This window comes from Rhinopithecus bieti, unplaced genomic scaffold, assembly GCF_001698545.2.
Source record: "Rhinopithecus bieti isolate Rb0 unplaced genomic scaffold, ASM169854v2 scaffold_7884, whole genome shotgun sequence".
NCBI lineage: Eukaryota > Metazoa > Chordata > Mammalia > Primates > Cercopithecidae > Rhinopithecus > Rhinopithecus bieti.
Window position 1 is genome coordinate 168,675 of NW_016806331.1, and position 18,189 is coordinate 186,863.

At 59.3% G+C, this 18,189-nt stretch overlaps 1 protein-coding gene across 2 annotated transcripts in view; it reads left to right on the forward strand.

Annotated features, from left to right (window-relative positions):
• Positions 1 to 17,763, forward strand: part of ESPNL (espin like) — a 28,658-nt gene extending 10,895 nt beyond the window's left edge. Inside the window, exons 5-9 of one of the 2 annotated variants that reach the window (XM_017875549.1) lie at positions 3,890 to 4,021; positions 11,114 to 11,228; positions 13,265 to 13,377; positions 14,350 to 14,547; positions 15,828 to 17,763. In XM_017875549.1, the coding sequence (XP_017731038.1) occupies positions 3,890 to 4,021; positions 11,114 to 11,228; positions 13,265 to 13,377; positions 14,350 to 14,547; positions 15,828 to 17,432 (2,163 nt within the window). In that variant the 3' untranslated portion in view covers positions 17,433 to 17,763. The remainder of the gene's footprint in view (positions 1 to 3,889; positions 4,022 to 11,113; positions 11,229 to 13,264; positions 13,378 to 14,349; positions 14,548 to 15,827) is intronic. The other variant, XM_017875550.1, reaches the window with a different exon arrangement.
• Positions 17,764 to 18,189: the final 426 nt, after the last annotated feature.

An 18,189-nucleotide genomic window follows, 5' to 3' on the forward strand; every position in this document is an offset into this window, starting at 1 on the left:
CCCTGTGTATGGTCAATTTGATCAATGTTGCATGTGTTCTTGGAAAGACTGTAGAGTTTGCAGGCTCTTCTCTACATGTCATTATATCATTGTGTTCTTCAGATCTCCATAGGTATACATTTTAGTTTATTGGATTTCAAATGGCTCGAGAGAAGTGTGTGAACATTCCTGGCTATTATTCTGGATTTGTCTGTGTTTCCCTATAATCCTGTCACCATTTGTTTTGTATATTTTGAACCCCACATGTAGTCTGTTTTATCTGATATATGTATACACATGACTTTTCTTTCTGTACTCATTTGATGGTGAAGCTTATTCATACTTTACTTTCAGCCTTCTGAATCCTTATGTTTGCCAGTACTTCTGGTTAGCCACATGCAGTCACATTTAGTTTTTTTCATCAGCCTGATAGTCTTTATCTGTTGGTGCATTTAGACCATCTACAGTCATATGATTACTAATGTTTAGGGGTTTATTTTTACTCTCATTTTGAGGAGATGTTATCTGGCTGCCTGGGTTTTTCTTTATTTAAAAGGAGTAGGCACTGTTGTTTTTGTCTGTTAGTTCTCAGAGCTTTATTTCTATTTCTTTGTGGGCTGGGTCTTCTGGTTCTCATTCATGGTATCTTATTTCCTTGTATTTTTTATTTTTGTTGACGTATGCTGACATTAAACATGAAAAATGAAATGTAGGCATAACTGGAGGCCTTGGCAATATCTTATTTGCCTTTGCTGGGCACATGTGGGCTCAGGATCACCTTAACCTGCATTCCAGGCAGGAAGTTCCCAGGACCACCTCCATGATAGGAAGCAGGGGCCTGACTGGCATCTGGCTTCCGTTTTCTCTGAGGGTAGAGCCCTTGGCCTACATCAGGAGGTGGTCAACCAGAGCCCCCACCCTTGGCAGAACCCGCACTGTTCCTGGCCTCCCTGGTCCCCTGAGGCTGCTGGAGGACAGTGTTCTTCTGGCATCAGCCCAGGCTCAGGGCAAGGGCAGTTCTGAGTGCTGGGCTCCCCGACTACCCCCCTACCCCCGAGGCTTTCCTTTTCCCCTGAGTGTGGCCGGATCACTCCTCCCTGACTTCTGTGTGACCTTACGGAGGATGTTGGCAGGTGACTTTTACAGAGAATCCGTGTTTCATGTCCTTGGGCAGTGGGTTGGTTTGACCCACCTGGTTCTCTCCTCCCTGGAGTAGTGGATCCATCTGCTTACCTGCTTTTCCACTGGTGTGGCCTCCGCACAGACTTCCGGACAGAGTTCCGTCTGTCACCACCCACCCTCTGCTGACAATCCCAGCGGCGATGGGGTCCATTACTCTGGGGGAGATGTTCCCTTCCTCCTCCCCATGGCTCTGTTCCTGTCAGGGCTATGCCCTCTTTCCCCAGCACTATCTGGGGCCAGGTCTGACACCTGTCCCCCTTCCTCTGCCGTGACACCCCTCATACTCTTACAGACCCCGTAACTCCCCTCCTCCGCGTCCTGGCCTCCTCTTCCCAGCAACAGCTCCGTGGGGACGCTCTGCCTCCACCCACCCACACACCCACCGCGTCCTGGCAGACTTTTGCCATTCCCCCAGCCCAGAGCCTCCGGGAGCAGTGCCTCTCCCAGGGACTGGCTTCAGCAACCGGCCCCAGCCTCCCTAGCCCCAGCCTCCTTGCACATCTGACAAATGCTTCCTGCTTCCTCAGCCACACCAGCCACTGGTTCAGCCCTTCTGGTCCTCCAAGAGCCTTTAGGCGTTATCTGGTTCAAGCCTCCCGGCAGGACCCCGGGAAGGGGTGTGCGCACACCTGATTTTGTGTGGCCCCACAAGCTCAAAATAGTTCTCCCCTTTTTAAATGGGGAAAAAGCAAAAGAATCACATCTCATGACACATGAAACTCATCTGAAGTTAAAAGTGTCCACAAATAAAGCCTCGTGTGCAACCAGCCATCCTATGGGTGGGTGGCAGCTTTCATACCACAACCAGGGTTGCATATTTGTGCCAGAGCCGGCGGCCCCCAGCCTGAGCTGCTTACTCTCTGGAGGGCAGTGCGGCACCCAGGAAGGCAGGCAGTGCACAAGCAGACACCCAAGTCCACAGCTTAGAGGCACAAGGTCATTATCCTCAGGCAGTGACAAGTCCTGTAGCTCTGTGGTTCTGGAGCAGGTCTTGTGGATCTGCAGGGCTTCCAGGACGCAGGGCTCTTTCCATCTTCGTGTCCACCTTCCTCTGGTGGTGCCGTGGTCTCTTCAGGCTGTGGCCACCTTGGAAGCCATGGAACTCAGGGCAGAGGAAGGAGGGGAAGGGAAGCCCTCCAGAGAAGAATTCCCCCAGGACGAGCACTTACCCTTGAGGTCTCGAGCTGACCTGCTAACTGCACAGCTGGGTGTCGGTAGGGGCCAGGGGCGAGGAAGGCTGGTGGTGTCGGCCATAGATCAGTGCAGCTGTCCCTACTTTACAGACAGGCCCAGTTAGCTGGCCAAGTTCTCTGACCAGCAAGTCACAGAGCCAGATGAGCTCAAGGCCACTGGACTTCGCTACCAGGCCCCCTGCCACGCACAACAGCATCACGTTGTGTTTACTCACGGTGGGCACACCTGCCGCTCCACATGCATGCTGAACCTGCATTTATCTGTAGAGAATGAACACTAATTGCACCTTTTATAGGTGAGGCACCTGCAGTCCAGAGAGGAGCTGAAATTTCCTTTGGGGTCTCACAACTTTTTTGAGACGGAGTTTCACTCTTGTTGCCCAGGCTGGAGTGCAGTGGTGCCATCTTGGCTCACTGCAACTTCCGCCTCCCGGCTTCAAGCAATTCTCCTGCCTCAGCCTCCTGACTAGCTGGGAATAGAGGCGCCTGCCACCACACTTGGCTAATTTTTTGTATTTAGTAGAAACAGGGTTTCACTATGTTGGTCAGGCTGGTCTGGAACTCCTGACCTCAGGTGATCCACCCGCCTTGGCCTCAAGTGCTGGGATTACAAGCGTGAGCCACCGCGCCCGGCCAAGGGTCTCACAACTGCTTACTTAGTTCAATTCAGTGTCACCCAAAGATGCTGAGGCCCAGCTGGTCTATCTCAGACATACGTTTGCGTCAAAGGCACAGTTTTATGAACACAGCATTCGCCTTGCTCAAGTTCATTTTTGTGTTTCCCTAGTACCACCAAAGAGACACAGAAATATTTATAGAATAAATGCATACAGAATAAAGTACAGAATTCATTATTGAGGTCCCCTGCCCCTCTCCCATCTGAATCCTTCACAGGCGCAGATGTCCTCCAGCCTTCCAGTCCTGTGGACTCCCTCCCCAGCTCCTTCCCTCCCCTCTTCCTCCCCATTCCCCTCACAAGAGCCCATCAGGTACAAGGAGACAGGAGGGCCCTGGCCCCGGGTTGGCTGGGTAGGAGCAAGCAGTGTGGCTGGCAGAGGTGGTGAGCAGCCTTGGTCAGGCATGAGCTGGTACTCCGGGTGCCGGGGGACCTCGTGGGGCCAGGAGGATGGTCCTATGGAGAGTGGGGCTGTGGTGGGAGGTGGCCCTGAGTCCCCGGGGCGGGGCCGGCTGCTTGTCTGTCCGAGCCTTGTTGCTTCACATGCGTTGATCCACATCTCCAAGGGTGGCAAACATGGAAACTGGTTCTGCATTTAATGCGTAGGCCATGGCAGCTGTGAGGGGTCTGGACGGGGCACCCTGATGCCTGTCAGCTCAGCACTGCTTCATATGCAGTGCCTGGTACTGTCTGCGCCAGGACAGGGTGGCTGTGGGATGAGGCTTGGGTGCTCCTAGGCAGGTCTCTGGACCCCACGGCCCAGACTCAAGCCCTGCCCCTGCTGGGAAGGGCACTAGGCCAGCCCGTGGGCACCTGGTGAGGGTCGTGGTGGGTCACACGTGTGCCCTCCTCACTGCAGTGCTGCCAGACCCTAGTCTCCCACCACGTGGATCCCTCCCTGCGGGATGAAGACGGTTACACGGCGGCGGACCTGGCGGAGTACCACGGACACCGGGACTGTGCCCAATACCTGCGGGAAGTGGCCCAGCCGGTAAGGCTCAGGGTCCCCAGCTGCCCTGGAGACATGGAGGGTGGGCCCAGATCCCAGCCAGGACCCCACTGCTGCAGCATAGTCAGCTGGGAAGCTCACCATATCCAACTCATACATGGCATCGGAGCCAGGAGCAAGGGCCTGGGCAGGACTGAGGTGCCACAGGGCAGCCAGTGCTAGGGTCAGGCTGTGACAGGAGCTGTGACAGGGGCCAGGACAGGGGCCGTGACGGGTGGGGCCAGGGCTGTGACAAGGACAGGGGCTGTAACGGGGATCAGGAGAGAGGGCATGTGACAGGGCCTGGGGCCATGGCTGTGGCCAGGGCCCGGCCTGGGCTTGTGGCTGGAACTTGGCCAGGTCATGCCATTCGTCTGGGTCACAGAGACCACACCTGTGTCTCAAGAGCCTCCGTGGCCAGGGTTCCTCGTGGGTGATGTATGTCAGACTGAGGAGCCCCAGGAGTGGAAGCAGAACCTCCCAGAGGTGACTGCAAGGCGGCCAACAGCCCTACAGCAGCCGGAAGGCAGCAGATTCCAGCCCTGGCTCTTGTCTCTCAGCCTGGGACACCACAGCCTCTCATTTCCCCATTTGTAAGGACAGGGATCTTGTCTGTCCCACTAGTCCCCAGCCCTTAGCACATGACAGGGCTCAGCAAGTGTTTACTGAATGAACAAATGAGCAAATGGGCGGAAAAGCAGGTGGATGCATGAGGGTGAACAGAGGAAGGGATGGATGGGGAGGGAACAGACAGAGGAGGAATGGATGCGGCAGGGAGGCCAAAGGAGTGAGAAATGAGGAGAGGGCTACATGGAGAGGGGAGAGCTCAGGAGGGTGGACAGAGAAGAGATGGGTGGAAGAGGAGTGGACAAAGAAGGGTGGAAGGAGGAGGGTGAATGGAGGAGGAATGGATGGAGGAGGGTGAATGGAGGAGGAATGGATGGAAGAGGATGGATGGAGAGTGGATGGAGAAGGGTGGATGGAGGAGGAATGGATGGAGGAGGGTGGATGGAGGAGGGTGGATGGAGGAGGAACGGATGGAGGAGGTAGATGGAAGAGGGTGGATGGAGGAGGGTAGATGGAGGAGGGTGGATGGAGGAGAGTGGTTGGAGGAGGGTGGGTAGAGGAGGGTGGGTGGAGGAGGGGAGATGCATGAGGGTGGATGGAGGAGGAAGGGATGGAGGAGGGTGGATGGAGGAAGAATGGACAGAAGAGGATTGGATGGAGGAGGGTGGATGAAGGATGGAGATGGGAGCTAGGTGGATGAAGGAGTTGGATGGAGGAGAGTGGATGGAGGAGTTGGATGGGGAGGTGGATGGAGGAGGGTGGATAGAGGAGGTGGATGGAGGAGGGTGGGTAGAGGAGGTGGATGGAGGAGGGTGGGTAGAGGAGGAATGGATGGAGAAGGGTGGATGGGGAGCTGGATGGAGGAGATGGATGGAGGAGGTGGATGGAGGAGGAATGGATGGAGAAGGGTAAATGGAGGAGTAATGAATGGAAGAGGATGGATGGAGGAGGGTGAATGGAGGAGGAATGAATGGAAGAGGGTGGGATGGAGGAGGGTGAATGGAGTAATGAATGGAAGAGGATGGATGGAGGAGGGTGAATGGAGGAGGAATGAATGAAAGAGGGTGGATGGAGGAGGTGGATGGAGGAGGGTGGATGGAGGAGAAATGGATGAAGGAGCTGGATGGAGAAGTTGGATGGAGGGGAGATGAGGGGGGTGGATGGAGGAGGAATGGACAGAAGAGGAATGGAGGAGGGAGGAGAGTGGATGAAGGATGGAGATGGGAGCTGGGTGGATGGAGGAGGGTGGATGGAAGAGGATGGATGGAGGAGAAATGGATGAAGGAGTTGGATGGAGGAGGGGAGATGGAGGCGGGTGGTTGGAGGAGGAATGGACAGAAGAGGAATGGATGGAGGAGGGTGGATGAAGGATGGAGATGGGAGCTGGGTGGATGGAGAAGGGTGGATGAGGGCAAATGAATGGAGGAGCCGGTGGGAGAGGGTGCTTTGGCATCCACATTGGAGTCAGGTCACCCCCATGTGCTCCCACCCGACCTTCCCTCTGTATTCCAGGCCCAGGGCGGTTACTGTGACAAATTCATCTAATCTGCCTCAGTTTCCACCACACTTCTTTTAGTGACCACCCCTTCAGAAAGGTGTTCTGAAATCACCTGACCCTTCTTTTCAGGTGAGGGGACTGAGGCCCAGAAGGTGCCATTGCCCTCCACCCCCCAAACCCCTTGTCTCCCCATGGGGTTGCTGGCCTCCTCTTCTCTGATGTGTCCTCTCAGAGCATCTGGGGCCAACTGGGGCAGAGCCACAGTCCCCCCAACCCCCCAGCCCCTGGGGCCTGCCGGACACTTGTCACACTGCCACCACCGGGGCCTCTGTTAGCACTGGTGGAAACCCACACCAGTCCTGCCGCGCTGCGCAGGTGGCTCAGGTGGCCTCCAGAGAGCACGGCTCTGCCCTGGTTTTGCCCTGGTGCAGCAGTTTCAGGAAGTAGAATTCAGTCACTGCTGGAAGTCATGTATTTACTAAATGGTGAGCTTGCTAGACATCCAGCGGGTCCTGGTTCAGCAGAAGGCTGTCTTTCTGGCTTGGCTTGAGAAGGTGGTGGCGCTCTGCTGGCTTCTCCACAGAAGGCCGGGGCTCCACGGCCCGCAGCCCAGGAGTGCCGACTGCCTGGGTCTCCCACAGCTCCTTCAAGGCCGCTGGGTCGGCCTTGGTCTTTTTTGGGCCCCTCCCTGCACTTCCTGCCTGGATGGCAGCCGAGATTAGGCGGTGGGGAGGGTAGCCGCTCTGCCGGTGTCCCAGCCTCCACAAGACGCTGGCACAAGGGAACAGCCCCGCCTGATCTCCTGGGAGTCTCTGACACTGTTCCTGCCCCAGCCATTCTGGGGTCCCATGTGTGGGCTTTCTGTCCAAGCAGTGCCTCTGCCTTCTGTCCCCAGATCCCGTGGTAGTGGGGACGGGTCGCGTTAGGCTCGCCACATCCTTCCCGTCCACAGTCCCCTCCTGCCTGCGCCTCGGCGCCCCCTGCCCAGTGCATGAAAACCCAACCCTGCGACCTTCCCGGCTCCTCGGTGTGCAGCTTCAGGAGCCAGTTTGGGAGCTCGGGGTCGGGACTGGAGCATGTGTCTGTCTTCAACCTCTGGGAGGGTCTGGTGACAGCAGGGGGTGCTCATCTCTCACCACTGGAGCTGTCTCCCCTCCAGGCCTCTGAGGGAGAGCAGGCTGTCAGCTGTGGGCCGGGGGAGGCCATGTGCCTGCTGCAATATTGATGGGAATCCAATCTGCAGGGGCTGCTTGCACTGGCCGCCTCTGAGCTGGCCTCAGAAGAGGTGGTGAAATCCATCATCTTCCCCATGACAACGCAGCCTGTCTCCACCCCCAGGAAACTCGTGCATTCCAAGAGCAACAGCAGCTTGGGGAGCAATGCTTGACAGCAGTGCTGAGACCTGCCCTGTGGGAGGTGCCCCCTTGTGCCTCCTTTGTGTCGGGTCTGTGGGGCCCTCCCGGCTTGGGGTCTGCTCAGGGTGCTAGGGAAGGCCAGCCCTGCCCCTCCCTGGGCCTTGGGGACCCCTCTCCACACAATGAGAGATGGGGTCTTGAAGTCCAGGGGCTGCCCTCAAGGCAGGCCCCCTCCCCTCTGCTAGCCAAGCAACTGGGATCCTGGCTGTGGGACTCTGAGCGCCCTGTCTGGGCAGGGATGGCACATAGAACCCTCCATGCTTGGGGAACAGAGCCTCTGGCATCTTCCGTGGTGTCCAGGGCTGTCCCACTCACCCCCACCTGCCAGCACTGTGCTGCCCTTCCTGGGCATGGGGTGCTGGCAAGTTCTGAGCACCTCTAAACCCCAATTTTCTCACCACAGGGTCTCTCTCTGTCACCCAGGCTGGTGTGCAGTGGCACAGTCTCAGCTCACTGCACCCTCAGCCTTCCAGGCTCAAGTGATCCTCCCACCCCAGCCTCCCAAGTAGCTGGAACTATAGGCACATGCCACCACACCCAGCTAAGTTTTGTATTTTTTGTAGAAACGGGGTTTGGCCATGTTGGCCAGGCTGGTCTTGAGCTCCTGGGCTCTAGTAGTCCTCCCACCTCTGCCTCCCAAAGTGCTGGGACTACAGGCATGAGCCACCGCACCCGGCCCAGAGCCTTGTTTTTTGGGTAAAGGAGAAGCTCCTCGAGCACCCAATGAGGCGCCTGCCCTGGTGGGCCCTCGGGACAGGTGTACTCTCTCCCCTTCGGTCCAGAAAGGTACTAAGACGTCTTTATTTTATATATGAGGAAACTGAGGCCCAGAGAAGGTGAGAGGCTTCCTAGGCACTCTCCTCCTGCTGGGAAGGGTGGTACCCACCCAGTCAGTAATGGAATCTCAGCCATGGCAACTGCTGTCCGGCACCCATCCGTGGGCCGTGATTCTCTCCGCCCGGGTGGCATTACAGGCCTGTGACCTGGCTCACCACGATGCTATCCATGTATAATGCATGGAGCCTCCGCGGTGCTCAAATCTCACCAAAAACCAGGGACAGGGACAGCGGGCTGGGCCGTGGGGCCACATGACCACCAACCTCAGGGCAACTGTCCAGTGCTGGGATTCAGGGCAGCACGTGTCTAACTGTTAAAACCCCAAGGGACGAGACTCCCACATCTGTGCCTCCAGATCCCTGAGGCTCCACTGTGTCCAGGGCCTTCCTACGGGAGGCAGGGGTGTGGTGACTCCCGTTGCCGGGTAAACGCCACAGCCAGGCTTCTCATCCCTGTTAAAACTCAGAGACCATCCTAATACCGACGGTGGCAGCAGCGTCGAGGTCTGAATGCCACCATCATGCAGGCCCCTGCCAGGTGCTCTCCATAGTCCCTCAACTTTCCAAGAACTCTGATTTATAGGCAAAGAAATGGAGGCTCAGGGGGTGGCGTCCTGGGGCTTCTCGTTGGTGAGGAGTGGAGCAGGGCTGGGCCACAGGGACCTCAAGTAAGGTCCCCCAAGCCTCAGGTGCTGTGCTGGGGCCAGAGTCCGGTAGTCCCCTGAGCCCCAAACTAACTTCCACCTCTTTGTCTTCCCCAGCATAAGAGGGCCGCTGCCATCCTGCCAAGCCTCGCACTCTGCCAGGGGTGGCCCCTCCCCACGGACAGCAGGTTCAATCTCAGGGAGGGGGCTCAGGGCTCCCAGGCAAGGGCAGAGAGCAGGCGAGAGGCACCATCCCACTCCTGGCTCAGTCCTGGCTGGGCAGGGGACAGTGCAAGGGCATTGGGGTGGCCTTGCTGTTGAGGGCCCACTCGAGGCAGGGCTTAGCCACCTCTGTTGGTGTTACCACTTGTGTCCGGCTTTTCTGGCCGTGTCTGGTCTGGAGTCTTGACTGCCCTGCTTGAAGCGGCCAAACCAGCCTCTCACTATGGCCTTCCTTCAGCATGGCAGGGAGCACACATCATGTTCTGCGGCGTTCCCTTGCCCCCGAGTCCCAGGTGGTGTGAGTCAGGTCCCGATGGCAGCTGTGCCATAGGTTTGTATCTCCGCCGAGGACCCTCGAGTCTGGGGAACACCGTGTTGCTCAGCAGAGGGCAAGTCGCTCCCAGTCCCTCCGTCGCTCCCGTCCCTCAGTCGCTCCTCAGTCGCTCCCCATCCCTCAGTCGCTCAGTCGCTCCCAGTCCCTCAGTCGCTCCTCAGTCGCTCCCCGTCCCTCAGTCGCTCAGTCGCTCCCAGTCCCTCCGTCGCTCCCCGTCCCTCAGTCACTCCCTGTCCCTCAGTCGCTCCCTGTCCCTCAGTCGCTCCCTGCACACAAAGCCCTGCGAAGCAGCCCAGAAAGGACCGCCAGGCTTTGTGTTCTTGGTCTGTCACCAGAGGCTGACCTCTGTGGTGTCCCCCACCAAGGAAGCAGCTGTTCAAGGGCACTGGAGGGAGCAAAGGCTGAGGTCTCCTGTGCGACTCTCATCCAGCTCTGCGGCAGCCCGGCTGTGGGGCCTTGAGAAAGCCCCATTGCCCTCTCTGAGTCTCAGTTTCCCCATCTGTGCACTGGGAGCCATACTGTGGGTGGGGCTGGGGACTCCTCTGGATGGTTTCTCTTCTCATGGGGCCCAGGGGTCTCAGGTCCCCTTCCGTCTCCCAGAGCGTCCCCTCCCCGGCCGCTGCTCTGTGGAGAGTTAAAGGGGCCGTAGTAAGGTATCCCGCACCCAGCCCAAGCCCCGCCTGGCCACCTGACACCTCGGCCTTCAAATATTCATGTGACACCTCCCACTCCTGGGGGCGGCAGCCGGCATCCCAGGACAGCTGTACTCCCTGAGCTCTGCAGTTCGCGTCTGAGGTCCTCCAGGGCTGGGGCTGGGCGGTCACTCCCCAGCCCACCGTGCACCAGGGTTCCTGGGCTGTGGGCACAGATTCCTGGAAGGAGTGAGGTGCGTGGGGGCTGGGAAGATGGGCTTTCAGACTGTGTTCCCTCCCCTGTGGCCCAGTGGGGTGAGGGTCCTGGAGGGGAGGTGGCTGAGGGGCCACCCAGCATCCTTGCCGGGAGGCAGCCTGTGCCACCTTGTCCATGAGCAAGGGAGGCTTGGGGAGGCCAAAGTTTTGCTCAGGTAGGACTGGCTTCACTGCAGTCCGGCCCCAGTGCAGTGTGAAAATGGGCCCTGCGTGTGTGCAGGAAAGTACATGCATGTGTGCAGGAGAGTACATGCATGTGTGTGCAGGGGAGTGTACGTGTGTGTGTGTGCATATGTGTGCACGTGTCTTTGTGAGACCACAGGGCGCTAGCACAGCTGGAAACCAGGCTCTAACCCAGTGCCCAGAACCCCAGAGCTCAGCTGCCTCCAGAGGGAGCCTGGAAGCTGAGTTTTGAGATGGGGGTGGCCCACTCAATAGAGGTGGCAGCAGGTGGGGAACCAAGGTGGGGTGCTGGGAAGTGATGGCACTCAGGCAGGAGATGACCCTGGGACAGAACCCTGATCAAGGACCTGCCCCTCTCCTGCCACCTCCTTACCTGTCGCAGCCCTTCTCAGATGCACAGGCTCGCCCACTGGGTGCTCCCACCCCATCTAGGTGAGTAGGGAAGAGCCCACAGGGGCCCCCCACTGACCAGGTCCATCCACCCACAGGTGCCCCTGCTGATGACGCCCCCACCACCGCCGTTCCCCCCACCTCCACTGTTGGCCACGAGGCCCTCCCTGGAGGATGGAAGAAGAGGAGGCCCAGGGCCCGGGAACCCCACCTGTGAGTGCACAGCCCCACGTGGGCCGGCTGGGGCATGGGCCTGGGAGTGGGTGCCACTGGCCTCCCCTCCGAGGTCCTGGACCGGTGGGGAAGTCTGCGGGCAGCCGGGCACCCCATCACCCTCCCTCCCCAGTTGCTTCCGGGTGTCCTTGGCTGCCTTTGTTGCTTTGGAAAGCAGACGATTAGCATTTTGCATGGTGAGCACTTAAAGTCACAGCAACTTGTCCGGGGGTGAACACGGGGAGACGGGCCGGTTGAGCCCAGGCCCCTTGTGGATGGGCTGCTGTCCCTGAGACCCCAGCACACCTTGCATGCGTGGGCTAGCAGGGCAGGGGACGGTCCTCACACTGTGGGCCACCACCATTAGGGGTCTGTGAGCAGCACTGATTGGCATGGCATGGCATGGCAAGAAAACAGCAGCAGGTGCCACAGGTAGTGAGGGCGAGCTTCCTCCCCAGGCCCCGCTGCGGCCCTGTACTCACACGTGGGAGTGTGCGTCTGTGTGTGATTGTGTCTGTGTGTTCTGTGTGTGATACACATAGATATGGGGACCCTTCTCTTTGTGTGACTGTGTCTGTAGCTGTGTATGATTGTGTCCATGTGTGTCTGTGTTTGTGTGTCTGTGATTGTGTCTGTGTGTATGTGTGTGATTGTGTCTGTGATTGTGTGTCTCTCTGTGATTGTGTCTGTATGTGGTGATTGTGTGTTCTGTGTCTGTATGTATCTGTGTGATTGTGTGTTCCTGTGCATGATTATGTCTGTGTATCTGTGTGTGATTGTGTGTCTGTATGTGTTTGTCTGTGTGTGACTGTGTGTGTGTCTGTGTGTGATTGTGTGTCTCTGTATGATTGTGCCTGTCTATGTGTGTGATTGTGTTTGTGTCTTTCTGATTGTCAGTGTGTGATTGTCAGTATGTGATTGTGTGTATCTGTGTGATTGTGTGTGAGTCTGCTCTGTCTGTTTCTGTGTGTGATTGTGTCTATGCATCTGTGTGTGACTGTACCTGTTTCTGTGGGTGATTCTGTTCGTGTGTGTGTCTGTGTCTGTGTGCTTGTGGATTCTGTTCTGTGTCGGTGTTTCTGTGTGATTGGTCTGTGATTGTACTGTATGTGATTGTATGTGATTGTGTATGCTTGTGTCTGTGTGTATGACTGTGTGTGTATCTGTGATTGTATCTGTGTATCTGTGTGTGACTGTGTCTGTGTGATTGTGTTTGTGTGTCTGTTCTGTGTCCGTGTATTTCTGTGATTGTGTGTGATTGTATCTGTGTGTCTGTGTGTGATTGTGTCTGTGATTGTGTGATTGTGTACATGTGTGTCTGTGTGTGGTTGTGTGTGATTGTGTCTGTGTCTGTGATTGTGTGTGTATGTGTCTGTGATTGTGGTTGTGTCTATGATTGTGTCTGTGTGTGATTGTGTGTTCTGTGTATATTTCTGTGATTGTGTCTGTGTGTGTGATTGTGTCTGTATGATTGTGTGTGTGTGTCTGTGTATGATTGTGTATGTGATTGTGCTTGTGTATGATTGTGTCTGTGTGTGTCTGTGTGTATGATTGTGTATGTGATTGTGCTTGTGTGATTGTGTCTGTGTGTGTGTGATTGTGTCTGTGTGATTGTGTCTGTGTGTGTCTGCCTGTGACGCAGACGTGTTCTTCACTCAAGGTTGACACTTAAGTGTGTGTTTGCATCGGGGCAAGGAGCATTGTGGGCAGCGAGGGGACCAGCTTTGGGGCCTGCAGAGCTACCTTAGCCGCCTGTGACCTCCAGGCCTCAAGCCCTTCCCAGCTCCTCCCCTGCTGCAGGAAAGGCTGCGGCGTGGCCCAGGGGTGTGCCTCAGGCTTTCCAATGGACCAGGCCCATTCCTCAGAGAAGGTCCAGTGGGGCCCTGAGGTGTTCTGGGGCAGGGCAGGCTGGGGTTGGCTCCTAGCTCGCAGCTCGTTCAGGAGGCCGGCTCTGCCCCAAGGCCCAGATCCCCGAGGCTCTGCGTCTCTGCTCCCCAGCCCTTGCCCTTTCTGCAACACCCCCTTCTTCTCGGCAGCCACGTCCCTCAGCCTGGCCTGGCCTGGCCATCCTGACCAGCCTCCTCCCAGGGAGCAGATGACCGGCCCGGCCCCTCCGAGGATCACCACCAGTGCCATGGCTGACCCTGCGGTGCGTCACCCACCCGTGCATTCCTGTCTCCCGGGGCCCCCAGCCAGCCTCCATCCCCATCCTCTTAGGGGCCCAGGGAAGCCCCCAGCACAGCCAGGCCTTTCCTGAAGGGTGGATGCCTGGCTGCCTGCATCACTCCGCTGCTCTCAAGAACACCTTGAGTTCTGAGGAGACAGAAGTGTCAGGGCGACAGCAGCTGTCCCCTCACCACAGAAACACGGGGACCCTTCTCTGTCATCCCAGAGGGCTGCAGTGGCCCAAGCCCCTCTGCCCGACCTCTGAGCTCAGGGGTGCTCCGTGCCTGCTTGGAGTGCGGAGATCGCAGCAGCCAGCCATGGGCAGGGCCCCGCTGCCACTGTCCTCCTCCTCAAGGCCTCCGCCAGCCCAGACCAACAGAAGGGTCCTGCTCCCCCTTACCCTCCCTTTCCTGGGCGCCAGGCCCTTAGAAAGCCAGCCCAGCCTTTCCCTGATTGGTACTGCAGATTCTCAACCACTGAGATGTTCCGTGGGAGTCTGGGAAATGCCACGTGGCACTGTCCGTCCTGGAGAGCTGGAGTGTGCACAGCACACTGAAGGCTGTGTGTGACAAGCCCTGCGGCACAGGATTGGCTGCCAGGCTTTGTCTATGTAGCTATGCCCAGAGCAAGTTTGCCCAGGGACATGGTGTGCTCCGCGAGCATCAGCTGGGCTTGTATAGGGGACTGGGAGGGACCTCTGGCTTCATTTCTCTGCTAACAATCCCCTCCCACACATCTTACCCCCGCCCCACTCCGGTCCCTCCCCTCCGAGGTCTCACTCTTAAGCTGGGGATGAGAGGGTGGGGTGCTGTCCGTGACCCCAGCTGTCCCTTCTCTCAGGGCGCCCTGTTAGGGTGTCCTGGGCGGAGCCAACCCCCCATGTCCTCTCGGATCTTCCCTCCACTTAGGGCCTGGGTCCCCTTCGGGCTTGTGTGACCCACCCCCTTCTGCACAGGGGACAGAGACTGTGCTGGTGGGGGACGCCTCAGATAGCCTGGCGGCACTGCAGCTGGATGGGCCTCCCTCAGGCGACATCGACGGGTTGGTGCCCACGCGGGATGAGCGCGGCCGGCCCATCCCCGAATGGAAGCGGCAGGTGATGGTGCGGAAGCTGCAGGCGCGCCTGGGCGCAGAGAGCTCCGCAGAGGCCCAGGTAGGCCCCGGGGAGGTCCAGGTAGGCCCTGGGGAGGGGCGGAGGGGCGGGACCAGTGGGCTGGGCGGGGCGGGGCCTTTCCGGGTAGGTGGAAGTGGAAGTCAGAGCACCCGAAGCCCAGAACTAAATCCAAGACCCAGGGGCCCCTCTCCTCTGTGGCCTCAGCTGCTGCTTCCGTCAGAGAATGAAGTGAACCAGACCAGAGGACTCTGAGCAGAGCCCCTTCACCTGCTCTGGAGGCGTGGGTCCCACGTATCCTTCTGCTTGGCGGATTTGTGGCACAGGCCTGCCTGTGCCAAGCGTTGTTCTAGGCAGTGAAGGGCAAGCCCTGCTCTCCTGGGCGCAGCGTCTAGCAGGGAAGACGGTGGCCCATGGGCAGGTGCCAGCAGGTGTGGGGGTGCGATTCCTACTGCTGTGGAGAAAGCAAAGCAGTTGAGGGACTATGATACATGGGTGCTTACGGGGGCCCCCTCTGGGGACGTGGCCTTGAGCAGGGGCCAGAGGGAAGAGAGGTGGAGCCCTATGGGAACTTGGGGCAGACACCTCCTAGGCAGAGGCAACAGCCAGTGCAAGGGTCCTGAGGCCCGGCCGGCCTGGGGAGAAGCAAGAGAAGGTGCCCTGGCGTGGAATGGGCGCCTGAGGTTGGAGAGGAACCTGGCTGGGATTACTGCACCTCTGTGAGGCCGTGGGGAGCCACTGAGAATCTGAGCAGAGAAGGGCTGTGATGTGCCTTGGATTTTAACAGGCTCCCCCGGCTGCTGTGCAGACAGGAGTTCAGGAATTGTACCCTCAGAGGCCTATGATATTGTCAGGACGATTGCGTCCTGCATCCCCGGTCTAGCACTGTGCTGTCCAGCACAATCATGCCAGCCACGTGCAGCCATTGAAATTCACTACAATTTAGGGGAAGTAAAAGTTCTGCCCCTCTATCGCACCAGCCACCTGTCATTTCTCTAGCCACAGGTGGCTCCTGGCTGCTGGAATACAGCCCGTCTCCATCATCTCAGGACTGGGGGACAGCCCTGTCTGAGGGCCCAGCCTGTCCTGGCCTGTTGGGCTGAGAGCCATAGGGGCTGAAAGCCACAGGGTTGAGAGCAGAGCAAGACTGGGGCAGAGCAGGTCAGGGGCTTCTGCCCTAGCTGGGAAGCCCTTTAAAGTCTTACCTTGGGGCAGGACCAGAGGCTCTGCAGAGATGCTGAGAGCTCAGGGATTTGGAAGCCAGGTGGGCTGATGGCAGGTGGGCAGGCTCACCCTGCTCACCCTGCCCTTCCTGTGCCCAGGACAATGGTGGGAGCTCAGGCCCCACAGAGCAGGCGGCCTGGAGGTACTCACAGACCCACCAGGCCATCCTGGGGCCCTTTGGGGAGCTGCTGACGGAGGACGACCTGGTCTACCTAGAGAAGCAGATTGCAGACCTGCAGCTTCGGCGCCGCTGTCAGGAGTATGAGAGTGAGCTGGGCCGGTTGGCGGCTGAGCTGCAGGCCCTGCTGCCCGAGCCCCTGGTCAGCATCACGGTCAACAGCCACTTCCTGCCCAGGGCGCCCGGGCTGGAGGCTGAGGAGGCCTCAACCCCAGCGGCTGGGCCCACAAGCTCTGCGGAGGCCTCGGAGGTGGCCCCCGGGGGGCAGCCCCTGCCCTTCTGGTGCAGCCACATCTCCCGCCTAGTGCGCAGCCTGTCCCTGCTGCTGAAGGGTGTGCATGGGCTGGTGCAGGGGGATGAGAAGCCGGCCACCCAGCCCCTGCAGGAGACCTGCAGGGAGGCCTCGGCCCGCCCCCCTTGGAGCGAGGCCCAGCGCCAGATCCAGGAGTGGGGGGTGTCTGTGCGGATGCTGCGCGGCAACTTCGAGTCGGCCTCTGGCCTACTCTGTGGCTTCAACCCTGGCCCTTGCGAGTCAGGGGCCCAGCGCAGGCAGTGCCTGAGTGGCTGCTGGCCGGCCCTGCCTAAGCCCTGCAGTGGCCTGGCTTCGGGGGAGCCCAGGCCTGGCGACACAGAGGAGGCCAGCGACTCCGGCATCAGCTGCGAGGAGGTGCCATCGGAGGTGGGCGCCGCAGCCGGCCCGGACCTGGCCAGCCTGCGCAAGGAGCGCATCATCATGCTCTTCCTCAGCCACTGGAGGAGGTCGGCCTACACGCCGGCCCTCAAGACAGCAGCCTGCAGGACCCTAGAAGACCGCCACACGGGGTTTCGGGGCCAGGAGGCCTCCAGGAGCCCTGGGCCACCCTCCTCACCCGGCGAGGGCCCCCGGCTGGGCCACCTGTGGCAGCAGCGCAGCACCATCACCCACCTGCTGGGCAACTGGAAAGCCATCATGGCTCACGTGCCCACCCGGCAGCTGCGGCGGCTAAGCCGGCGGCCCCGCGGGGCCCTGTCCCCCGAGCAGTTCCTGCCCCACGTGGACGGGGCTCCTGTGCCCTACAGCAGCCTCTCCCTGGATCTCTTCATGCTGGGTTACTTCCAGCTCCTGGAGTGCGACCTGCCGGCAGAGGAGCGGAAGGTGCGCCACCTGCTCTGCTTCGAGGTCTTCGAGCACCTGGGCACCCACGGCTGGGAGGCGGTGCGCGCCTTCCACAAGGCTGTGACCGACGAGGTGGCCGCCGGCCGCCGGGCCTGGACCGACGGCTTCGAGGACATCAAAGCCCGCTTCTTCGGCTCCAGCCAGGGTCCCGCCTGGGAAACGGAACCTGGCCGCAAGTCAGGCCTGACCCCGCTCGGGCCCCTGCCGCATGCTGCCGTCCCCTGCAGCGGCCCTGAGCCCACAGCACAGCGGCTGGGGTCCCGCTCCCAGCAGGGCAGCTTCAACAGCGAGGACATCTGCGGCTACATCAACCGGAGCTTTGCCTTCTGGAAGGAGAAGGAAGCTGAGATGTTCAACTTTGGAGAATGACCCAGCCGGCAGCCTGCTTTCCAGAACGTGGTTTGGGGGTAACTTGGGGTTTCTCTTTTCCTTGCTCACACCCTTGGTGGCCGGGGGAGCCGGGCAAGGCTGCCTCCAGTCCTGCGGGTTCTCGGAGGCTGCGGCACTCTTCTGTTGTGGCATGCTTCTCCTCCGAGTCGGGACTCAGACTCCTTCTCACCACTGCACCCAGGAAGCCCCTGGGCAGGCCCTGAAGTTAGGCAGTGGGCCACCCCAGCCCAGGGCACCTCTGCCCGGCCAGCCCCCAAGACCCGGGATGCTGCCTGTTTCCCACTTGTCCTTCCCCAGTGCCACCAGTTACCTGGGCGTCCTGTCCCTCAGTTTCTCTGGTGCTGGTGGCCTCGGCCACATCTACCTTCCATGTGAGCCTGAGGTGGCCCCAGGTCCTGGTCCTGCCCGTTTCTCCTGCTGACCTTGGGCCACACCCCTTCACCTCCCGCCTGTGAATGGTGGGGAGCTGGAGTGGTTCCGAGAACAGATTCCATGGGGAGGAGACCTTCCTGCCAGGCCGTCCTTGCTGGTCACACACCGATGCCCGCCAGGCCAGTGCCCCACCCCCAGGGTGCTCCAGAGACCCTGCTTCCTCAAAGGAAGGCTCCCCGTGGGGCCCCTGTCCTCCAGCTGACCAGCCCCAGCCTAGTCGTGGGCCCCAGCAAGGCCGATGAGCAGGGACGTGGGAGTAGCAGTGGCTGAGAGTCCTCCAGACAGGGTGGCTGGCGTCCACTCT